At 45.6% G+C, this 22,756-nt stretch overlaps 1 protein-coding gene across 1 annotated transcript in view; it reads right to left on the reverse strand.

Moving 5' to 3' along the window:
- LOC143956883 (C-type lectin domain family 10 member A-like) overlaps positions 1–22,756 on the reverse strand; it is an 86,440-nt gene that overhangs the window by 39,772 nt on the left and 23,912 nt on the right. The window contains exons 6-8 of the mRNA XM_077467044.1: positions 20,541–20,582; positions 16,416–16,457; positions 16,193–16,318 (exon numbers count right to left, since the gene is read on the reverse strand). Of these exons, the coding sequence (XP_077323170.1) occupies positions 16,193–16,318; positions 16,416–16,457; positions 20,541–20,582 (210 nt within the window). The remainder of the gene's footprint in view (positions 1–16,192; positions 16,319–16,415; positions 16,458–20,540; positions 20,583–22,756) is intronic.

The raw sequence follows: 22,756 nt of genomic DNA on the forward strand, positions 1-22,756 counted from the left end.
TGCAGAACAGATGGGTATCACAAATACAATGTTTAATTAAGGTTTCCAACAGGGCTAAAGAGGAGGGATGGGAGTATTGTCAGGAAAAGGGTGGATGGGATATGAAGGTCCGACACAAAAGTCTTCCTTCTGCTCCCGGCGATAGGGTAAATACGGGAGATACTCCACCTCCTTATAACACTACCACACCAGGTAATGAAAGACCAAAACTTTATCCTTCCTTAAGAGGAAGAGGATGGGTATGCCGAGTATGCGGTATCCAGAACCCAGACTGGGCACAGGAATGTGTGCATTGCGGCGCTCAAAGACCAGAGCCCGTAGCTCCAGTCCATAGTCGGACTAGGGTAATACAAGTAAATAATCCAAATGCGGGTCAAGCAGGACAGCCACCTACAGTGACCCGACAAGTCGTTCTGAGGACATGGACACCTTGGTCGGCTGACACTCTTATGGCATTAATACAGAATGCTCCTGATCCCGTAGCAAAACCTGCCGCATTCTGTAGATTCGTGACACAATTACTAGACACACATGAAGCAACTTGGCAAGATGGGGAAGATTTGTGTAGACATAAAATGACACTAACAATGTTTAATCAATTTATGAATGAAATTGCTCCACATAGACCACAAGGGGATCCTACCACGGACCCACCAGGAGTACACCCTCGTCATATAGACTCTAGACCCCTGTTTATTGCTCAGTTACGAGAATTTTGCCAAGGGAAACAGCAGGAAAGGGGTTCGACAGCGCCCATAAAACAGGCCCCAGGTCAGACTGTTACAGAATTTTACCTCAACATGGAAAGCATGATGGCTGACGAAGGTCTAGATTTAGCCTTACCCGTCACCATTAGGGCTTTCAATCGACAGTTTATGGAAGGACTAGTACCCCAAATAGGTGACAAACTGAAGGCATGTACTCCCGAATGGAGAGCCATACGGGACAGAGGAACATTGTTGCAGAAAGCACAAGGCATAGAGGCTGATTTAGCAGAAACTAAACCCAGAAGGACACCGGGAGTTAACACTGTTGCCCGGGTCAATGAAGTAGGGAATTCCTCCCGTAAACCTCTTACCTGTTATTACTGCAACAAGGTGGGACATATAAAAAGAGACTGTAGGAAAAGGATAAAAGACGAACAGGAAGGAAACACGGACAGAGACACGAGGGACTACAGACAGAGGCGTACCAATGATAGGGACGATCCGACCGCATGACTTGCCCCAGTCCTAGCTGAATCAGAGAACAAAATGCTCCACATGTTGATGAAGGTGGAAGGTAAACATATTCCTTGTTTGGTTGACACAGGAGCGTCACGCAGTCTGTTGTCTGATTCAGTAGTCCCTCCACACATGACGTCCCGTGACACCATACCCATAAGTGGTTATGACGGACTCCTGACTGATGCTCCACTGACTAAACCTTAAAAAGTAAAAATAGGGAGAATGGCTACCGCCTGACACTTGTGTATTGTTGCAATATGTAGATGACCTATTGTTATGTTGTCCGGATAACGATACTTGTTTAAAAGCCACTCTCTCATTGTTACAATTCCTGGCTGAAAAAGGGTGCAAGGTGAATAGAACTAAGTTACAGGTATGTCAGAAAAAGGTTGTCTTTTTGGGCCACTGTATATCCCAGGGTACTCGACATCTCACTGAAGACCGAGTCCAGGCCATAAGACAAATGAATATCCCACGCAACTTTAAGCAACTTCGTATGTTTCTGGGAATGGTGTCATATTGTAGACAATGGATACCACATGCCAGTTCTCTGATGCAGCCATTATATGATTGCTTGAAAATAGTACCCTATGTACTCACAGAAGCAGGTCATGAATCTTTTAGCACCTTAAAAAGGTTACTAATTTCAGCACCTGCGATCGGGATCCCTGATTATACCAAAACATTTCATTTGTACATTGCTGAAATCACGGGACACGCAACAGGGGTGTTGACACAACAACACATCAAACAAAGGCCGGTAGCATACTTCTCGGCGGCTCTCGATCCTGTCTCTAGAGGATCACCGTCCTGTGTACGAGCAGTTGCAGCAGTGTCAATTATCATTGACAAATCCTCAGAAATTGTCTTAGACAATCCTGTAGTGGTACATACCACACATGACATGCACGCCATCTTGTCACAGGTCCAACCAAAACACATATCAATGGCAAGGCAGCTGCGTCTACAATGCACTTTGCTCCTACCCCCCAATGTTACCTTTCAGCGATGCACTTCTTTTAACTTAGCACAGCTTTTACCATTACAGACAGATTTGACAGGGGGGAGTAATGATGATAATGGTGTAGATACAGCACAAGATACTCAGGATTCTGACACACTTTCGTTTCAGGACATAACATCTGATGAACACGATTGTTTCCAACTTATGGAACAAGAAACCACGGGGTTCCCACATGTCACAGACGTACCCATTGCAAATGCAGAACACACACTGTACATAGATGGTAGTAGATTTGCCGATGACAAAGGTAAATATCACACAGGTTATGCTGTGGTAACGGACACACAGGTAATTGAGGCAAAGTCACTACCAGCACACATGTCGGCACAAGAAGCGGAACTAACCGCTCTAGAGAAAGCCCTAGAACACTTGGAGGGACAAGAAGGGAACATTTACACTGATTCCGCATACGCCTACGGTGTGGCACATGATTATGGCCACATATGGAAAGCTAGAGGTTACCTTACAGCAGCAGGCACACCTGTTAAACATGGTGAAGGAATCAAAAGAGTCCTGAACAATCTTCAAAAGGTTATAAGAGTAGCCATCATGAAGATAGCGGCACACACGAGCGCAAAAACAACTGAGGCAAAAGGAAACGCATTTGCAGATTTAACTGCAAAGAAGGCAGCTCTAGGGGAAGTAAGCCCTGAGACCTTAGCCACGGTACAGGTGAGTATGCCCGAAACCACATGGCAGCAGCTAATGGAACTACAGGAACAAGCAGGGGCTATTGAGAAGGACCGTTGGGTTAAGGAGGGAGCTGCACCAGGCCTTGACAATGTATGGAGAGAAGGAGACAAAATATGTCTACCCGCTTCTCTATACCCAGCAATGGCAGCGGCTGTTCACTTACCCACTCATGTCAGCTCCAATTCTATGTATAGGATTGTAAGCCAAGGATGGCTAGCCCCTGGATTCAGTAGTACTGCAAGGAACTACTGTGCTGCATGCCAAATCTGTCTGATTAATAACCCAGGACAGAGAGTGAAAACCCCACGTAAACATCAGGTCCGGGCCCAATATCCTTTTCAGAGACTGCAGATTGACTACATACAAATGCCTAAGAGCGGCCCCTTTGAATTTGTTCTCGTGTGCATCTGCCTATTTTTCAGGCTGGCCCGAAAGTTATCCTGTGAAATCAGCTACGGCAAAAGCCACCGCCAAGAAACTGATTACTGAGCTGATACCTAGGTTTGGTCTCCCAGAAACAATAGAATCAGATAGGGGGACACATTTCACGGGAGAAATAATGCAAAATGTGATGGCAATGTTAGGGGTTCAACAAAGTTTTCATACTCCTTACCACCCACAGAGTTCAGGATCAGTAGAAAGAGTAAATGGTACAATCAAGCTGAAAATACAAAAAGCTATGCAGGAGTTGAACAAACCATGGCCTGAGTGCCTACCCTTAGCTTTGTTCTCTATTAGGTACACCCCAACAGGAAAAACAGGGTTATCCCCATATGAAATACTGTTTGGAAGTGCACCTAGATTAGGTTTATATTTTCCTCAAAGTATGCAATTACAATGTGATAGTTTAACTACGTATGTAATACAGTTGCAACAGCGTCTGACTAAAATCCACAAGAGTGTGTATTCTTCTCTTCCAGACCCTAATTCTGTCACAGGTACACACGATCTACAACCAGGAGACTATGTGTATGTAAAGAAACATACCAGAAAGACACTGGAACCAAGGTTTGAAGGTCCTTTCCAGGTGCTATTGATTACAGCAACCTCAGTGAAATTGGAAGGGAAACCTACCTGGATCCACGCTTCTCATTGTAAAAAGGAGCCAGTTGGCAAATGACAACATGTATCTTTTTATTGTTTCAGTAATTCTGGCTAATAGTTTGGTTACCTCACAGAATAAAATACACAAGGATGAAGGATTTTCTAAAAAAATGTTATTACTGAAGTTTAAATATGCTTATGCCCAGAAGTCAGGATATGAGAAATGTTGGATTTGTAGCAAATTACACCCCAGCACAGCAAGTATACCACTGATGGCAGTTCCTATAAACTATACTGATCTTGCTAACAGTAGCATTAACATAATTAGAACAAATACCAATGAGACAGTAATGTTTAAGTCAAATGGTCTCGCCTTTTTCCCTGATTGGTGTTTCAACCTAGGGAACACAACGGGAGGAAATGGAGAATGCCAAGACAGCAAGTTTAATTTGTCCATTGTCGTATTAAATGGAAGCTTCTATCCCAGTAATTCCAGCACACACCAGACATTATCTGACTTCCTCACTAACATTGTGGATAATAATGTTAGGTGGTTAGTATCCAACTTATCCCTCTATGGATACACCTCTCGTTATAGAAATGATATCAGTTCAAGATCAGTAGCACTGGGAAATAATATATATATCTGTTGTGAGGATAAATGTTATACTTGGATACCTAGAAGAGCTCAGGGATGGTGCTACCTCGCAAGTTTAGTACCAGTAATGGGAGTAGTAGGTGATGAACGAGGTGATCACCTATTAGAAGCTAGCATGCATCCTAGATATCCCCTCAGGTATCGTAGTAAAAGAGAAATATTCCTGAAGAAGGACATGGCATGGGTTTGGTTCCCGTCCTGGACAGGATGGGGTATAGACTTAATGAAACGACTAAATAACTATACAGGAATTATTAATGATGTTTTGGAGAAAAACTCTGATGACATTACTAAGTTAAATCTGGAGACCAGAGCCATCAGACAACAATTAGAATTACATGAATTAGCAATTGAAAGTATGAGTGCAGCACTGACAGGACTCTGTGAAACTACTGAGGACTATGAGTGCTGTACTTGGATACATAACACCAGCATTGAGGTACCTGACTATTATGACATCATTGCACAACACCGTACGGAAGTAATGAATTTACAAGAGAAGGCCCGAAATATTGGTCGCGACTGGGATCCGTTTAGTGGAACTTTTAGTTTCTCAGGGTTATTCTCTTGGGTTAAGAAGGCAGCAATGACGATTATAGTGGTGCTCTTATTCGTATTTTTCTTTTATGCATGCTTTAAGTTGTTTATGTGCTTTTGCAAGAAAGCCAAGGTAAATGATGCGGAAAAGATGGAACTTTTGTGAAGATAGGTAGATTTAGTTTCTTGACATCACCCATCTGTCAGAAAAGCCACTCTTCCTGAATTTTAGATGTTGGTACTGTCCAGGGGGATGGGTGTATACCCCTCTGACAACTCGCGGTCAGGGAGAGTACTCTGGATATAGGCTGACTAGAACTTGTTCAGGTGGACCCAGGGCAAGAGGGAGGGGTGATGTCAAAGGGGGAAATGTAAGGATTAAGGTATATGATGAAACAAAATGGTTGACCTTATGTCTTACTAAATACATATATTTTTCTATCCTTCTCTGTAAAATAAGGATTCGTCATCTATTGTCACGTACTCATCAAGAAGAGGCCGCATCAGCCCTAAAAAGCAGTCTACGCCCAGAAGATTGTCTTATCAGCTGATAACACCCGGAGAATTGTCTTTACTTTGAAAATGTTGTTTTTTTTACATTTGCTGATGTTTGCCCTTTTCTGTCTATAAAAGATGTAATAAAGAAGCCTCAGAGCGACAGTCAGTCAGAGACAGTCAGAGTTAACGACGGACTTCTGAGCAGAAATACTGAATATCTCCGTGTCTCTTTGCTTGGATAAGAACTCTAACTAACAATTGGGAAACGGTAACATAACCTGACAAATAGGTGACTTGTTGAGGTCACACCTAACACTACTACCCTGAGACTGGGTGAGAGAGGATGAGGAGGAAGAAGAGGGCTTGGTCATCCACTCTACCAAGTCGTTGGCATGTTGCGGTTCAACATGTCCAGCTGCAGAAAAGAAGGACAAGCATGTCCCATGGCCACGTGCTGATGACAATGCACCGCGTCCACGACCAGCACTGTTGTCTCTAGACACAGAGCCTGCTTGCCCTCTTTTATCGGCTCGCGCCTGTCTGCCTCTCCTTGCTGGCCTTCCAGACATGGTAATGGCCTGAAGGGAGTTGGGTAAAACAGTAGTTGGGTAGTTTATATTGTGCTGGAGGCACACAACACCAACTAACTCCTGCAGATGCCTTTTTTATAGAACAGCAGAGATAAAGGGGTATATACAGATGTATACTGTGCTGTGCTGGAAGCACACACAACTTCCAATAACTCCTGCAGATGGCAATTGGGCCCAAATAGAGAACAGCTATGTAGGTGGATTATAGCGGTATGTACTGGGTACAGAGCACGCAGACAGCACGCACCATCTCCTGACACTACTGACTGCAAGCTCTATTATTAAAGATGGACCACTAGCTATATAGGTGAGGTGAATATAGTGGTGTATACTGCGGTCAGAGCACAGACAACAACCACTACACAAGAGCAAGATAGGAAATCAGCCAAAAACGATTGGTGTGTAACTGTGTTGAAGGTACACAGAACACCCACTGCTTCAGATGCCAACACACTACACGAGGCCGCCTCAAAGGCGGCCTTATATAGTGTGGGGCGTGCACTACACAGCCTGAGCTATGATTGGCCACAGGCAGGACTCCCGTGGCCAATCATGGCTCTCCTCGCTGCTGGCACTGCGATTGGCCAAGCATGCGGGGTCACAGTGCATGCTTGGCCAATCATGAGCCAGCAATGCACTGCGCCATCGCAGTGCATTGTGGGCCACACAAATTTTGACGCGAACGGCCCAAACGTTCGGAATTCGCCGAACGCCCGATCGACCAATGTTCCAGTCGAACATACGTTCGACTCGAACACGAAGCTCATCCCTACCTAACACTATGGAAGCCTCAGACTTCTGTAAGAGCCCTTGTCAGAGAACTCGCAGTGCTAATGCCCGTCTCCGCTAATGCCAATGAGCATGCGCAGTGTCCCCGACAGAGGCAAATGATTTCCGGAACGAATGCGCACACTCGTGCACCCATACAACCATGTGCATGCACTCGCTCTCCCATGTGAACGCACGTGCGCACACATTCGCTTCTGCCAATCCTGGCGCATGGTGCCCTATATAAACAGTGTCTCTGCCTGATACCAGTGCTGGATCATCCTCAGCTTGTTCCTGAGTTCCTGATTGCTGTTTGACCTATTACCTTGCTCCTGACAAACCCGGCTTCCTTGACCATTCTCCTGGATCACCCCAGCCTGTTATCTACCTCTACTGATTATACAGACCTCGGCTTGGATTCACTACTATACTCCTTCCTGATTCTGTACCTTGCTGCCAGCCCGTTGCCAACCTCTGCCTGTCCTTGACTACGAACTTGCCTTCCGTTTATGTATCTTGTTGCCAGCCAGTTGCCAACCTTTGCCTGTTCCTGACATTGCAGTTGTTCCAGAGAAGCCCGGCGCCGAGAGGGTTGAAAAAACACATAGGCAGAGGGCTGGCATGACTGTGTTAACATTACAGTCATTGGATCAGGGATTATTTTGTGAAAGGGTTAGGGATTGGCTAGGAGTCATGGCAGGGAGGGGTTTAGGTTAAGGAAGGGAGCTGCCACTAGGCAGCAGAGCGCCAAGAAAGTTTCCCCAGGAAGGTAGGCTGTCCCTGAGCTCCTACAAGTCTGGGCAATCGTGGCAGTGGAGGGTTTAATCGCACGCCTGCGGGGGGGAAGCGGCCACGAGGGGGGCACTGTGGCTAGAACAATCATTAGAAAGCTTATTGGAACAGCCTGGGGCTACAGGAGCTCAGCACTTTCGGGGCTGAGTGTTAGAAGATGTTTTATCTCAGGAGACCCCCACCCAAGCTTTTCTTGAGTGTGGAACGCCAGAGCTAGGGGATCCTGGAGAACCTCTACTGGTCTGAAGGCTAAAGTCAGAGATCTGGTGCAGAGAAGACACAAGAACCAATGTCTTGTGGAAAGTGACTTCAGTGGGATGTTTGCTTGGGAAGTTGAACCCCATCCAGGGAAGCAGAAGAAGCTGTCACGGCCAAAACTTTTGAGCACTTCAACTTCCCATGGTTAGTTCTGCAATAAAACCTTTAAAGCGGTATTAAAGGGGCTGTAAAGTCAGAATTTTTTTTTTTCAAAAAAGTGGTTGTAAACCCTGTATAACCTCTTTTACCTACACGTAATCCTGTAACAAGGCTTACCTGTAGGTACCCTGCATATCTCCAAAACTTGCACAGTTTAGGACAGGGGTAGGCAACCTCGGCCCTCCAGCTGTGGGGAAACTACAAATCCCATCATGCCTCTGCCTCTAGGAGTCATGCTTGTGATTGTTAGGGTCTTGCAATGTCTCATGGGACTTGTAGTTTCAAAACAGCTGGAGGATTGAGGTTGCCTACCCCTGGTTTAGGAGCTATTCAGTATATGTGCTGCTGCCGTCATTGGCGCTTGCGCATTGACGAAACGGGCTGCTGGTGCCGTTTCTTCAGGACTCATGCCGTGACCGGTAGCTCCCGCACATCCACGGGAGTGACGTCATCCCGGCCAATCACAGTGCCGGAGTTGCGAACCCGGAAGTGACTCCGGTGAAAGATATTCCGAAACTCAAAAATTCGAAAATAAGAATGAAAATTCAAAAGAACAAAAATCCGAAACCTGAAGATCTGAAATAATCACAAACTAATAATAACTTAAATATTACTAACTATTAAATTATAGGAATTGGAATTTCCTTTCAAATTTGGCTGTTAGTGAACGTAATGAATACAAATTTATCCGAAGTTCCGAATTATCCGAAATAACGAATGCCGCATCTAAACGAATGGAACATAACAAATTCATTAATATATATATTAATATATATTAATATATTATATATTAATACAGGGCTTGACAAAACCCGGGCGCCAGGTTGCATTGGCGACTAGAAATAGCGACCTCGCGCCTGGGGCAGCACAGCTGGGGGTATCCTGTCTCTGTGGACCCCCCCAGCGTGATCGCGTCGGGCCGTTCCGCCGGCGGCCGAAAATTTAGGCCGCGGCTTTGAGGCCTTCTGCGGTCCTATGATTCCTTATGGAATCTGGCGCCCTCTTGTGGTCGCCGTTGGTATGACAAACCAGCAATGCCTCTGCCTGTTTTATATTACCTGCCTCTTCTTCCCTTTATTTAGAACCCCCTAAACATTATATATATTTTTTATTCTAACACCCTAGAGAATAAAATGGTGGTTGTTGCAATACTGTCTGTCACACCGTATTTGTGCAGCGGACTTACAAGCGCACTTTTGTTGGGAAAAATAATTTAGTTAATAAAAAAATAAGACAACAGTAAAATTAGCCCAATTATTTTTTATATTGTGAAAGATAATGTTACGCCGAGTAAATTGATACCCAACATGTCACGCTTCAAAATTGCACCCGCTCATGGAATGGCGACAAACTTTTACCCTTTAAAATCTCCATAGGCGATGTTTAAAAAAATTCTACAGGTTGCACGTTTTGAGTTACAGAGGAGGTCTGGGGCTAGAATTATTGCTCTCGCTCTACCGATCACGGGGCTACCTCCTATGTGTGGTTCGAACACCGATTTTATATGCGGGCAGGACAGGGCGCGTTTAAAAATTATTATTTTTTCTGCTTATTTTAACTTTTTTTTTTTCCCACTGTTCTTTTAAAAAAAATGTTGTGTCACTTTTATTCTTATTACAAGGAATGTAAAAATCCCTTGTAATAGAATAAGCATGACAGGTCCTCTTAAATATGAGATCTGGGGTCAGAGAGACCTCGGATCTCATATTTACACTAAAATGCAATTGAAAAAAAAATTGTCATTTGAAAAAAATTAATAAAATGTCCCTCTAAGAGCTATGGCCAATGACTTGGAGACGGGGGGGGGGGGGGGGGTAGGGGGGCGGGTTGCGGCGACGGCGGCGCTGCTATCTTCCCCTCACTCGTCTCCATGTCAGGCCAGGGACAGGTCCGGATCGCCGTCACGGACCTGGCTCCTAACTTTTTAAGCTGGCTCCTAGATTCCAAGCAAATTTGTCCACCCCTGTATTAATATATATAATACACACACACACACAAATACTCTGTCTGCGGCCATTTTGTTGGAGCCTAATGTCCATGGGCTCTAGCGGGAATGTGATAGGTGTCGCATTAGAAAAATCTAGCGATGCATAGCTTCTCGCAAAGGGTAGTCAACAGTGGTAAATGGTTTGTCTCAACACAAACAAATGGTAACCACGCCAAGATATACCTGGCCTTTGCAGCAAGGAGCACAAAACAAAGACGAATTCCCAGCTCACTTACCAGCCAGCCTGCAACAAACCGAATTGTCCTGTCTAACAGTTCACATTAAAACCAAGGGGTTTTGTTTGCACACATTTTGCAAATATACAGTAGGCATAAGCTGCAGAGGTTGTGACAGCCTACCCCAGTGTACTGCAGTCCTATCGCTATAAGATTGAGAGTCACCCAAGTTGGAGCACATATATAATAATGGATGGATTAAGGGCAGGTACGCCTGGAGGGATCCCACCCCTCCTTAAAGGCACCGGAGCGCACTGGACACCCAGCAAAAGCACAATGGTAGCTGAAGGTATCCAGTGCATAATCTTAACAATTCACACACTATACAAACAAATGTCAACCACCCCCGACCTATAACTGGCCTTTACAGCAAGGAGCACATGGAAGGGCAGCACATGTCAAAAAAACAAATGCAGTATTTTGTATCCTGTTTTTCTTTTTATAATTTGTAAATCTAAAAAATAAAAAGTTAATAAAAAGCAAACCAAAAATTCCCAGCTCATTTACCAGCCAGCCTGCAAATGGGTTCTCTCAACCCTGTAACTGATATATCTGCAAGGCAGCTTGTTCTTTTGAAAAGAACCAGACTTAATGCCGAGTACACAGGGGGGGGGGTCGAATGTTGAGCGGCATTCATTAAAAACCATTCAATATTCAGCCCGTGTGTATGGCATCCAGTCCAACAGAAGCCGGTGTTCTGTCAATTTCTCCAACCTAACCACGTCACTTCCGGTTTATCTAAACCAGTGAAGGCGAACCTCGGCACCCCAGATGGTTTGAAACGACATCTCCCATGATGATCATGCACTCTGCAGTGTAGTTGAGCATCATGGGAAATGTAGTTCCAAAACATATCTGGGGTGCCAAGGTTCGCCATCACTGATCTAAACCCTTAAGCCCCGTACACACGAGCGGACTTTTCAACATCCAAAGTCCGACGGAATGATTCCGTCAGACTATTCGATCGTGTGTGGGCTGCAACTGACTTTTGATTCGCAAAAGTCTGACGGACTTTAGAATATGGAACATGCTTCAAATTTTTCCGACGGAACTCCGCCGGACCCGGTTCCTCCGAAAAATTCGCTCGTGTGTATGCTATTCCGACGGACTAAAACCGACGCTAGGGCAGCTATTGGCTACTGGCTATGAACTTCCTTATTCGAGTCCAGTCGTACGTCATCACGTTCAAATCCGTCGGAGTTTGGTGTGATTGTGTGTGGCCAAGTCCGCTCAGTCGAAAAGTCCGTCAGAACTGTGTCGGAACTCCGGCAGAACTCCGGCAGAACTCCTTCGGATGTCTGTCGGACATAAGTCCTCTCGTGTGTACGGGGCTTTAGTAATTGGAGATTTTAACGAATTGGTGATTGAACACCGCCAACCCAGTAGAGTCCAGTATAGGAAAATTAAGCTGTTTTGACAGCACAGTGTCTAACGCAGACAAAGTTGTCGCCATCTCGGAGGCGGCCATTTTGTTGGCTAGTGTCGGAGCGGAGTAAGAATGCTCGTTCATAATATCCTGCACCGGACTCTGTTTGCTTGCCGGTGTTGTTATCCAACCACCAATTCATCAAAAATTCCAATTACTGCTGGTTTAAAGAAACCGGAAGTTAAAGCGGAGGTCCACCCTAAAATGGACCTCCGCTCATCGGAATCCCCCCCCCCCCTCCGGCGCCACAATCGGCACCTTTCAGGGGGGAGGGGGGTGCAGTTACCTGGATAATCCAGGTAACTGCACCCACTTCCGGGCTAGCTCTCTGCGGAAAGGGGCGTACGTTACGCCCCTTTCCGCAAGCACCCGCCCCCTTCAGCAAGTGCCCCGCTGCCTGCTGGGAAACACACAGCTCCCAGAGGCAGCGGGGACCGTCCGGATTGCGCCGCGCGGCTCGCGCATGCGCAGTAGGGAACCGGGAAATGAAGCCGAAAGGCTCCATTTCCTGATTCCCATACCCAAGATGGCGGCGGCAGGACCCGCCAGATGAGCGAGCGATCAGCTTCGGGTGCCGACATCGCGGGTGCGCTGGACAGGTAAGTGTCACTATTTAAAAGTCAGCAGCTGCAGTATTTGTAGCTGCTGGCTTTTAAAAAAAAAAAAAAAAAACGCGGAGTCCCGGTGGACTCCCGCTTTAAGTAGTTGGAGTTTCTTAGTAATTGGAGATTTTAACTAATTGGTGATTGAACACCGCCAACCCAGTAGAGTCCAGTATAGGAAAATTAAGCTGTTTTGACAGCACAGTGTCTAACGCAGACAAAGTTGTCGCCATCTCGGAGGCGGCCGTTTTGTTGGCTAGTGTCAGTGGAGCGGAGTAAGAATGCTCGTTCATAATATCCTGCACCGGACTCTATTTGCTTGCCAGTGTTGTTATCCAACCACCAATTCATCAAAAATTCCAATTACTGCTGGTTTAAAGAAATCGGAAGTTAAGTAGTTGGAGTTTCTGATGGGTTGGAGCATTTGACAGAACACCGGTCGTTTGACTGGCTTCTGTTGGACAAGCAAGCTGGAAAACCAACAGCTGACCGACTCCCGATCAGCACTCTCAGCCAATGGCAGAGGGTGCTGATCAGAGTTTTCTGGTGGGGGGGGGGGGTTTGTCCCCTTGTCAGAACACAACAGCTCAGCAGGTACATCGGATCATTAGTACATCGGCTCCGAACGAAGCTGTCACTTTTTTTTCCCCCGCTTGGTTGAACAAAAATAATAATAGTGTGTACCAGGCATTAGTGGCCAGTTGACCAGGTAAAAATAAAAAGAAAGAAGGCACAAGAAATAAGACTAAGCCCTTATACACACGGTCGGAGATTCCGACAACCAAATCCGTCGGAGTAATTCCGGAAGAGGTCCGGAAGTGATGTTGTGATGAAGTGATGTTGCATACACACGGTCGGACTAAGTTGTCGGAAAATCCGATTGTACATAACGAGATGATGTTATTTCGTTACGACGGGACTACGTTCAGGCTAGTAGCCAATAGCTTTGGTCTAGGAATTTGATCTGAGCATGCGTGGCACTTTGTCCGTCGGAGTAGGCTACACATGATCGGAGTATGTCCGATCGGAGCATTTTGTCTGAAAATTTTACCGGCAAGTTGGAAAACTTGGTCCGTCGGATATTCCGACGGAAACAGTCCGATGGAGACCACACACAGTCAGAATATCCGACAAAACGGTCCGATAGGAAACATTCCGTCGGAATCTCCGACCGTGTGTACAAGGGCTAAAGCAGCCACCACATCTATGGATTGATAGGCTGAAATATAATAAAGGTTTGCTTTTGGGTTTAATACCGCTTTAGCAAGATGTTCAATGACTGGACCTGTTTTCAGCAACAATCCAAGTGCCACAGCCTGGTGACATGGTCTGCTCAGTTGGGGATCCCAATTGCAATGTTTAAGGGCCTTCCGAGTGAAGACATGGCGCTAGAGAATAAAAGTGAATAAATTGCGGCGCTAACCACGAAAAACAACTAAATAAAAAATAATCCTTATCTAAAAAATGTAAAGTGCAACAAGTGTGAATCACCTCACAAAGTGCAAAATGTGCGATACAGAAAATGCAAATAAAATAATTACTACAATATTACATGTGCTTGCATAACATAATCATGCCAAAATATATAAAATCCAGAGAAATTGCTGAGAAGAAAATGTGCAAAAAAATGCAAAAATCAAAAAATATATTGATAGATAATTAATGCTCATTAATTCCAGTTCATGCAAATGCTTCGTGAACACAAAACAAAGTCCATGCACAAAAGTGACTTCCAAAGTGTGTGCTAATCCAGTGACTGAATTCAGTGCCAAGCCAGTGCACCACCAGTTTCCCCCAGCCTCTCACCTCAATTACTTGGTATAGAAACACAATTTAAAAGCCAAAGCTAATCCATCCACATTCGTCCAGCGGCTAGTATCCACCTGTATCTTTCTTTCCCAGGTTCTTCACATCTCACTCGTTAAGGTGTGCGATACATACAGTGTGGAACAAAAGGACAGGGGGGCTCTCATGTGTAGTATGAAAATATGACGTTTTAATAACGAAAATAGCAACTTACATTGAAGTAGAAATCAGCAAGTAAATGTATTACAGTCCGAACTTCCGGTCTCGGCCGCGACCGGAAGTGACAAGTGCAACACCACAGCTCCTTCCCTGACGCGTTGCGTCACGATCACATGACTTTTTCAAAGGGTAATTACCCTTTGAAAAAGTCATGTGATCGTGACGCAACGCGTCAGGGAAGGAGTGGTTGCACTTGTCCCTTCCGGTCGCGGCCGAGACCGGAAGTTCGGACTGTAATACATTTACTTGCTGATTTCTACTTCAATGTAAGTTGCTATTTTCGTTATTAAAACGTCATATTTTCATACTACACATGAGAGCCCCCCTGTCCTTTTGTTCCACACTGTATGTATCGCACACCTTAACGAGTGAGATGTGAAGAACCTGGGAAAGAAAGATACAGGTGGATACTAGCCGCTGGACGAATGTGGATGGATTAGCTTTGGCTTTTAAATTGTGTTTCTATACCAAGTAATTGAGGTGAGAGGCTGGGGGAAACTGGTGGTGCACTGGCTTGGCACTGAATTCAGTCACTGGATTAGCACACACTTTGGAAGTCACTTTTGTGCATGGACTTTGTTTTGTGTTCACGAAGCATTTGCATGAACTGGAATTAATGAGCATTAATTATCTATCAATATATTTTTTGATTTTTGCATTTTTTTGCACATTTTCTTCTCAGCAATTTCTCTGGATTTTATATATTTTGGCATGATTATGTTATGCAAGCACATGTAATATTGTAGTAATTATTTTATTTGCATTTTCTGTATCGCACATTTTGCACTTTGTGAGGTGATTCACACTTGTTGCACTTTACATTTTTTAGATAAGGATTATTTTTTATTTAGTTGTTTTTCATGGTTAGCGCCGCAATTTATTCACTTTTATTGTATCACTATTAGTGCTGAGATCACTATTTCTTGTAGGCTGCTTTCACACACTTATAGTATTTCATTTTTATTACCTTACACATTGATTAGCAAGGTGAAGCGCACTAGTACCCTTTATTTATATGGCGCTAGAGAAGAAACCCAAAGAGTCTCATATCTCCCACATGGTCTCCTAGTTTACCAGATGCTGAGAGAAGAGGTCTGGGCCAGGGCCGGATTAATAGCATCATGCGCTTGGTGCTGAGGATTTTGGTGGGCCTTTTATTGGGCACCCTTCTGCTTTCCAAGAGCCTGTGCTGGCATGCGCCCAAACTCAAAAGTGTGCAGCCGCACAGGCATAACACTAGGGAAGCCTGGCATTTGACTTGCCAAGTTTCTGTAAGGGCCATGCATTGGTGTGCACTCTGAGCTGAAAGAGTGCAGCTGTGCAGGCCTAACACTATGGAAGCCCCAGACTTCTTTAAGAGCCCTGCATTGGTTTGCCCCAGGCTTCTGTTAGGACTGCTCATGCAGTGCCCATTAAAAATCCCACCACTCTGCCCAGGCGGTGCATGTGGAATTCAGGGCCCCATCAGGGGAGATTTCTTCCCGTTGACCCATTGCTTTCCATGTCCTTTTTTGGGTGGCTGGGCCTATATTGAGGTAGGGGCCTGGAGCTGCAGCTCCAATAGCCCCTACGTTAATCCAGCCCTGGTCTGGGCACACGGTCTGGTGAGGACCATCTCATATGACCCTACAGAACAGGCTTACATACACTCTATATCCTATGGACTTACTTCTTTTTGTTACCAAGTTCAATGTGGAATGAAGGTCTTCCAGTTGTGAAGAGAAACCACTCTGCTCCGAAGAGAGGCGTTCCTGTTGTGAAGTGACATCTTCCTGCCGTAAAATGAAGTTGCTGACTGAAGGAAAAAAAAACAAAAACATGATACTGCGCATTTCCAACTTCTGTGCCCAAACTGGTTGACTTCTTTTAGGCTATAGATGATTCTGACTTACTTTTTTCTGTAAGGTCTTCCAGTAGTGCAGAGAGGTTACCAACTGAAATGAAGAGGAACAAATTACGCATCCCATGTTAGCAAGATTGGTCGGCCACATAGCATGCCCTGCCCCTCCAAATACCATTTTATAAGCTCCATCAGGTGTAAGAGGGGAGCAACCTCATACAAAAAAAAATGCCTTTACGGGTATAGTGTACTTTTAAGAAGGTAAACTCTATTAGTTCTGGGTCACTTTCGGCATTCATCAACAAATTCATTCATTAGCAGAATTCCAGCTAAATGTAGAGATACCCCCGGAGGGGCTCTGGAAGAGTAGGCAGGTTCTTTGCCAAATAATGCAGCTGTAGCCAGGCACACAGCAACAACAATCCAATCACTCCGCCTCATTAGGCTCGATTCACACCTAGCCTTGTACACACGACGGAATGTGTCCTATCAGACCGGTTTGTCGGATAATCCGACTGTGTGTGGTCTCCATCGGACTGTTTCCGTCAGAGTTTCCAAGTTTTCCAACTTGTCCGTAAAATTTTCCGACAAAATGCTCCGATCGGACATACTCCGATCAGGTGTAGCCTACTCCGACGGACAAAGTGCCACGCATGCTCAGATCAAATTCCTAGACCAAAGCTATTGGCTACTAGCCTGAACGTAGTCCCGTCGTAACGAAATAACGTCATCACGTTATGTACAATCGGATTTTCCGACAACTTTGTCCAACCGTGTGTATGCAACAGTTTCGGACAAAATCCAACGGATTGGGTTGTCAGAATGTCCGACCGTGTGTACAAGGGCTAAGCCCTTGTACACACGGTTGGAGATTCCGACAACCAAATCCGTTGGAGTAATTCCGACGGATTAATTCCGGAAGGGGTCCGGAAGTGATGTTGCATACACACGGTCGGACTAAGTTGTTGGAAAATCCGATTGTACATAACGTGATGACGTTATTTTGTTACGACGGGACTACGTTCAGGCTAGTAGCCAATAGCTTTGGTCTAGAAATTTGATCTGAGCATGCGTGGCACTTTTGTCCGTCGGAGTAGGCTACACATGATCGGAGTATGTCCGATAGGAGCATTTTGTCAGAAAATTTTACCGGCAAGTTGGAACAGTTGGTCCGTCGGATATTCCGACGGAAACAGTCCGATGGAGACCACACACAGTCGGAATATCCGACAAAACGGTCCGATAGGACACATTCCGTCAGAATCTCCGACCGTGTGTACAAGGGCTAACGCGTTTTTTGATGCATTTTGCAGAAATGCAGGGAAATTTTTTTAACATGGTTTCCTATCGAACATTTTCACATCAATACATTTTTGTGCCTCTGCGTTCGTTTTTGGAAAGGGTCAGGGACTTTTTTTCATGCAAAATGCAGCGTTTTGCATGTAATAGAAGTCAATGGACCCGCATAAAAAACACAAGTACAGCTTTTTTACTGCGATTTTGCCGCAATTTGCGTTTTGTGTTTTTTTTGGGTTTTTTTACTGTATATATCTGGTTGCTAAGCAACCACAGTGTAAAAAAAAAAGAGAACAAAAAAGCAGCAAAATCACGGTAAAAACGCGTGTCCAAAAACGCGACAAGCACCGCAAAAAGCACCGCAAAAACGCTCAAAAACGCTCAAAAGCAACATGCATAGATGTGAATCGACCCTTAATCAGGCTGGGGGGTTGTCTTTTTTTATGTTTATTTGCTTGTAGAACTTGGGAGGGGATTGTGACACTTCCCTTGCAGTAGCACTATTGTAGGCAGCCTGGAACAGAGGATAGTTCATGGCTGGGGAACATGAAACAGTATGAGCACAAGGAAAGGCAGACTGGAACAGTATACAGTTCATGGCTGGGGAACATGAAGCAGTATGAGCACCAGCAAAGGCAGACTGGAACTGTCCACGGTTCACGGCTGGGGACCATGAAGCAGTATGAGACCCCGTAAAGGCAGGCTGGGACAGTCCATGGTTCACGGCCGGGGACCATGAAGCATTATGAGCACAGGTAAAGGGAAACTGGAATGGTTCATGGCTGGGGACCATGAAGCAGTATGAGTAGTGGTAAAGGCAGACTGGAACAGTCCACGGTTCACGGCCGGGGACCATGAAGCAGTATGAGACCGGGTAAAGGCAGACTGGGACAGTCCATGGTTCACGGCTGGGCATCATGAAGCAGTAACAGCACTAGTAAAGGCAGACTGGGACAGTCCACGGTTCATGGATGGGGACCATAAAGCAGTATGAGCACCGGTAAAGGCAGACTGGAACAGTCCACGGTTCATGGCTGGGGACCATGAAGCAGTATGAGTACGGTAAAGGCAGATTGGAACAGTCCATGGTTCATGGCTGGGGACCATGAAGCAGTATGAGTATGGTAAAGGCAGACTGGAACAGTCCATGGTTCAAAGCTGGGGACCATGAAGCAGTATGAGACCAGGTAAAGGTAGACTGGGACAGTCCATGGTTCACGGCTGGGGACCATGAAGCAGTAACAGCACCAGTAAAGGCAGACTGGGACAGTCCACGGTTCATAGATGGGGACCATGATTCAGTATGAGCACTGATAAAGGCAGACTGGAACAGTCCACGGTTCATGGCTGGGGAACATGAAGCAGTATGAGCACCAGCAAAGGCAGACTGGAACTGTCCACGGTTCACAGCTGGGGACCATAAAGTAGTATGAGCACCGGTAAAGGCAGACTGGAACAGGCCACGGTTCACGGCTGGGGACCACGAAGCAGTATGAGACCCGGTAAAGGCAGACTGGGACAGTCCACGGTTCACAGCTGGGGACCATGAAGCAGTATAGGTAAAGGCAGACTGGTACAGACCATAGTTCACAGTTGGGTACCATAAAGCAGTATAAACACAGTTAAAGGGAAACTGGAATGGTTCACGACTGGGGACCATGAAGTAGTATGAGCACAAGTAAAGGCAGACCGGAACAGTTTATGGCTGGGGACCATGAAATAGTATATGCACAGGTAAAGGCAGACTGGAGCAGACCACCATTCACAGATGGGGACAGTGATCATACTGTATATTGTAACTTTGTAGAAGGAGGAGGAAGCGTTTCCTCTGTCTCCCCTCCCCCAGTGATAAGACTGTACGTTGTAACATTGTAGAAGGAGGAGGAAGCCCACCGCTCTTGTAGTACATGCCTCCGCCCCTGAAGTATATGCCTCCACCCCCGGGGTAGACCCTTCACCCCCCTGGGGTTAATGCCTCCACCCCTGTAGTACATGCCTCCACCTCTAAGGTACAAGAGCTCCAAAAGCAATGCCTCCATCCCTTAGGTACAAGCCCACTGCCCCTGTAGTGCATGCCTCCACCCCTGAGGTACAAGCCTATCGCCCCTGTGGTATATGCCTCCACCCCTGAGGTACAAGCCTATTGGCCCTGCAGTAAATGCCTCCACCCCTGAGCTACAAGCCTATTGCCCCTGTGGTATATGCCTCCACCCCTGAGGTACAAGCCTATTGCCCCTGCAGTAAATGCCTCCACCCCTGAGGTACAAGTCTATCGCCCCTGTGGTACATGTCACCACCCCTGAGGTACAAGCCTATCGCCCCTGCAGTAAATGCCTCCACCCCTGAGGTACAAGTCTATCACCCCTGTGGTACATGCCACCACCCCTGAGGTACAAGCCTATCGCCCCTGCAGTAAATGTCTCCACCCCTGAGGTACAAGCCTATGTCCTTGCGGTACATGCCACCACCCCTGAGGTACATGCCCCCACCCCTGAAGTACAAAAGCTACAAGAGCACTGCCCCTATAGTACATGCCTCCATCCTTGGAAGTACATATATACCGTCTGTACAGCAAAGGCTCTACCACAGAGAATTTGTGGTCACGTGACTGCAAATAAAGACTATCAAAAAAAGTTATATTTGTTTTTTTTCCACATAATACGTTTAGAAGCAATAAAACATCAATTGATATCGAAATATAAATTTTATCGGTGCCGTTAGACTGTCTGTTGTGTTTGTCCTCTCCGAGGACTTTAATCATGGCGGTCCTTTAAAACCACAAATTGTCACAGCAGAGTTTCATTTCTGAAAACTCTTTATGACTTCACACAGCGAGAGGCAATTTATAGCAGACATCGGATAATGGATTCTCTCTGCCTACCGCCATTCTTCAGCAGTGCCTGCTCCTCAGCAAGATTACCATCTGAAGAGGAAACAAAAATAATATCAGAGGATGTCCCCCGGTATATATATTCCATAGTATATGCATATAGAAAGCCTAAATATACAGAGCTCTACACACACTATATTGTCAAAAGTATTGGGACACTTCCCTTTACACGCACATGATCTTTAATGGCATCCCAGTCTTAGTCCGTAGGGTTCAGTATTGAGTTGGCCCACCCTTTGCAGCTATAACAGCTTCAACTCTTCTGGGAAGGCCGTCCACAAGGTTTAGGAGATGTGTCTATGGGAATGTTTGACCATTCTTCCAGAAGAGCATTTGTGAGGTCAGACACTGATGTTGGACGAGGAAGCCTGGCTCGCAGTCTCCGCTTAAATTCATCCCAAAGCTATTCTATCAGGTTGAGGTCAGGACTCTGTACAGGCCAGTCAAGTTCCTCCACCCCAAACTCGCTCAACCATGTGTTTATGGACCTTGCTTTGTGCACTGGTGTGCAGTCATGTTGGAAAAGGAAGGGGCCGTCCCCAAACTGTTCCCACAAAGTTGGGAGCATGAAATTGTCCAACATGTCTCGGTATGCTGACGCCTTAAGAGTTGCCTTCACTGGAACTAAGGGGGACAAGCCCAACCCCTGAGAAACAACCCCACACCATAATCCCCCCTCCACCAAATGATTTGGACCAGTGCATAAAGCAAGGTTTGTGATATTCCCTGTAATAGGAATAAAAGTGATTAAAAAATAAAAATAAAAAAAGGATTTATGGGACAGTGTGAAAAAAAGAAAAATGTAATAAAATAGTATAAAAAATAAAAATAAAAAATAAAAAGTAAACTGCCCCCGTCCCCCCGTGCTCGCAGGCAGTGGTGAATGCCTGCATAGGTCACGCCCACATATGTAATCAGTGTTCAAACCACACATGTGAGGTATCGCACAGACCTCTGTAGCCTCTAAACACGTAACCTGTAGACATTTTTAAAGGGTCGCCTATGGAGATTTTTAAGTACCATTCCACGACCGTGCGCAACTTTAAACCATGACATGTTGGTTATCTATTTACTTTGCCGCAACATCATCTTTCATATTTTACAAATAAATTGGGTTATACTGTACATTGTGTTTTACGTTCTTTTTTCATTCAATAAAAGTAAAAAATTTTCCCCAAAAAATGCATTTGACATATTGCAGTGCAAATACCGTGCGACGTAAAAAAAAAAATTGTAACAACCGCTATTTTATTCTCTAGGGCCTCTGCTAAAAAAAAATGTATATATATATATATATATATATATATATATATGTAGCGCCGGTACTCCTAACGAGCACACGCTATGTGTTTAAATTTAGTTTTTGCTCAAAACTGTAGTGAGTTTTGGGGTTAATTGTGTTAAATTGCACTTTGGTATCAGTTTGGCTGGGCTGTATAGAAGTTCTGCCTGGTCATAGGTGGGGGTTGTACACCTGTGAGAGGCTATAGAACGCAGTCTGGTTGGACGCATTGGGTACAAATCTTTATCTTGGAGCCAATCAGTAGGCGCGTTTGTCTTGCTGTGTATTCCGAGGCAGGGTGCTTAAAGTGCCGAAGTCACGTGGTTCTGGGTTCCGGTCCAGAAGTTGTTGCTGATTCCATGGTCCTGGTCCCCCATGACCAGCCCCCGGGGGCCCTCGTGGCCTGGGGTGCGGATCCATCCGTTTCCGAGCCTCGGAACTGGCTAGTTTGAGGCGCAGTAACTGGAAGGAGGATTCTGAGGTGTTCCGGTGCCGTCTCAGGTTTTGGAGAGGCCCAGCAACTCTACACGTGACCAGGGGAGGACTCTTCGGTGAGAGAGCCACGCACAAGGCTGGCTGCTCGGTAAGAGCCTGGAAGCTGAGCTGCCATGGACATTGATTGAATCCACAATTCTTACGGTATCACCGGACCGGCTGAAAGATTCTGGTACAGTAAGAAAAGTTTCTACTTCTGCCCTTCCAGTTGTAACTAAGTTTCCAACCAAGTCTGAGAGAGAGACTTTGCAAAGCTGGAATTACCTGTTGGCTGCTAAATCCAAACTCAAGGATTTATCCAACAGTTAACCACTTCAATACCAGGGGGCACTTAAACACCTTCCAGTCCCGGCCCAATTTTCAGCTTTCAGCGCTGTCGCACTTTGAATGACAATTGCGCGGTCATGCTACACTGTACCCAAATTACATT

The sequence above is a fragment of the Lithobates pipiens genome, unplaced genomic scaffold (assembly GCF_037356315.1).
Source record: "Lithobates pipiens isolate NorthernLeopardFrog02 unplaced genomic scaffold, aLitPip1_a1.2 Scaffold_44, whole genome shotgun sequence".
NCBI lineage: Eukaryota > Metazoa > Chordata > Amphibia > Anura > Ranidae > Lithobates > Lithobates pipiens.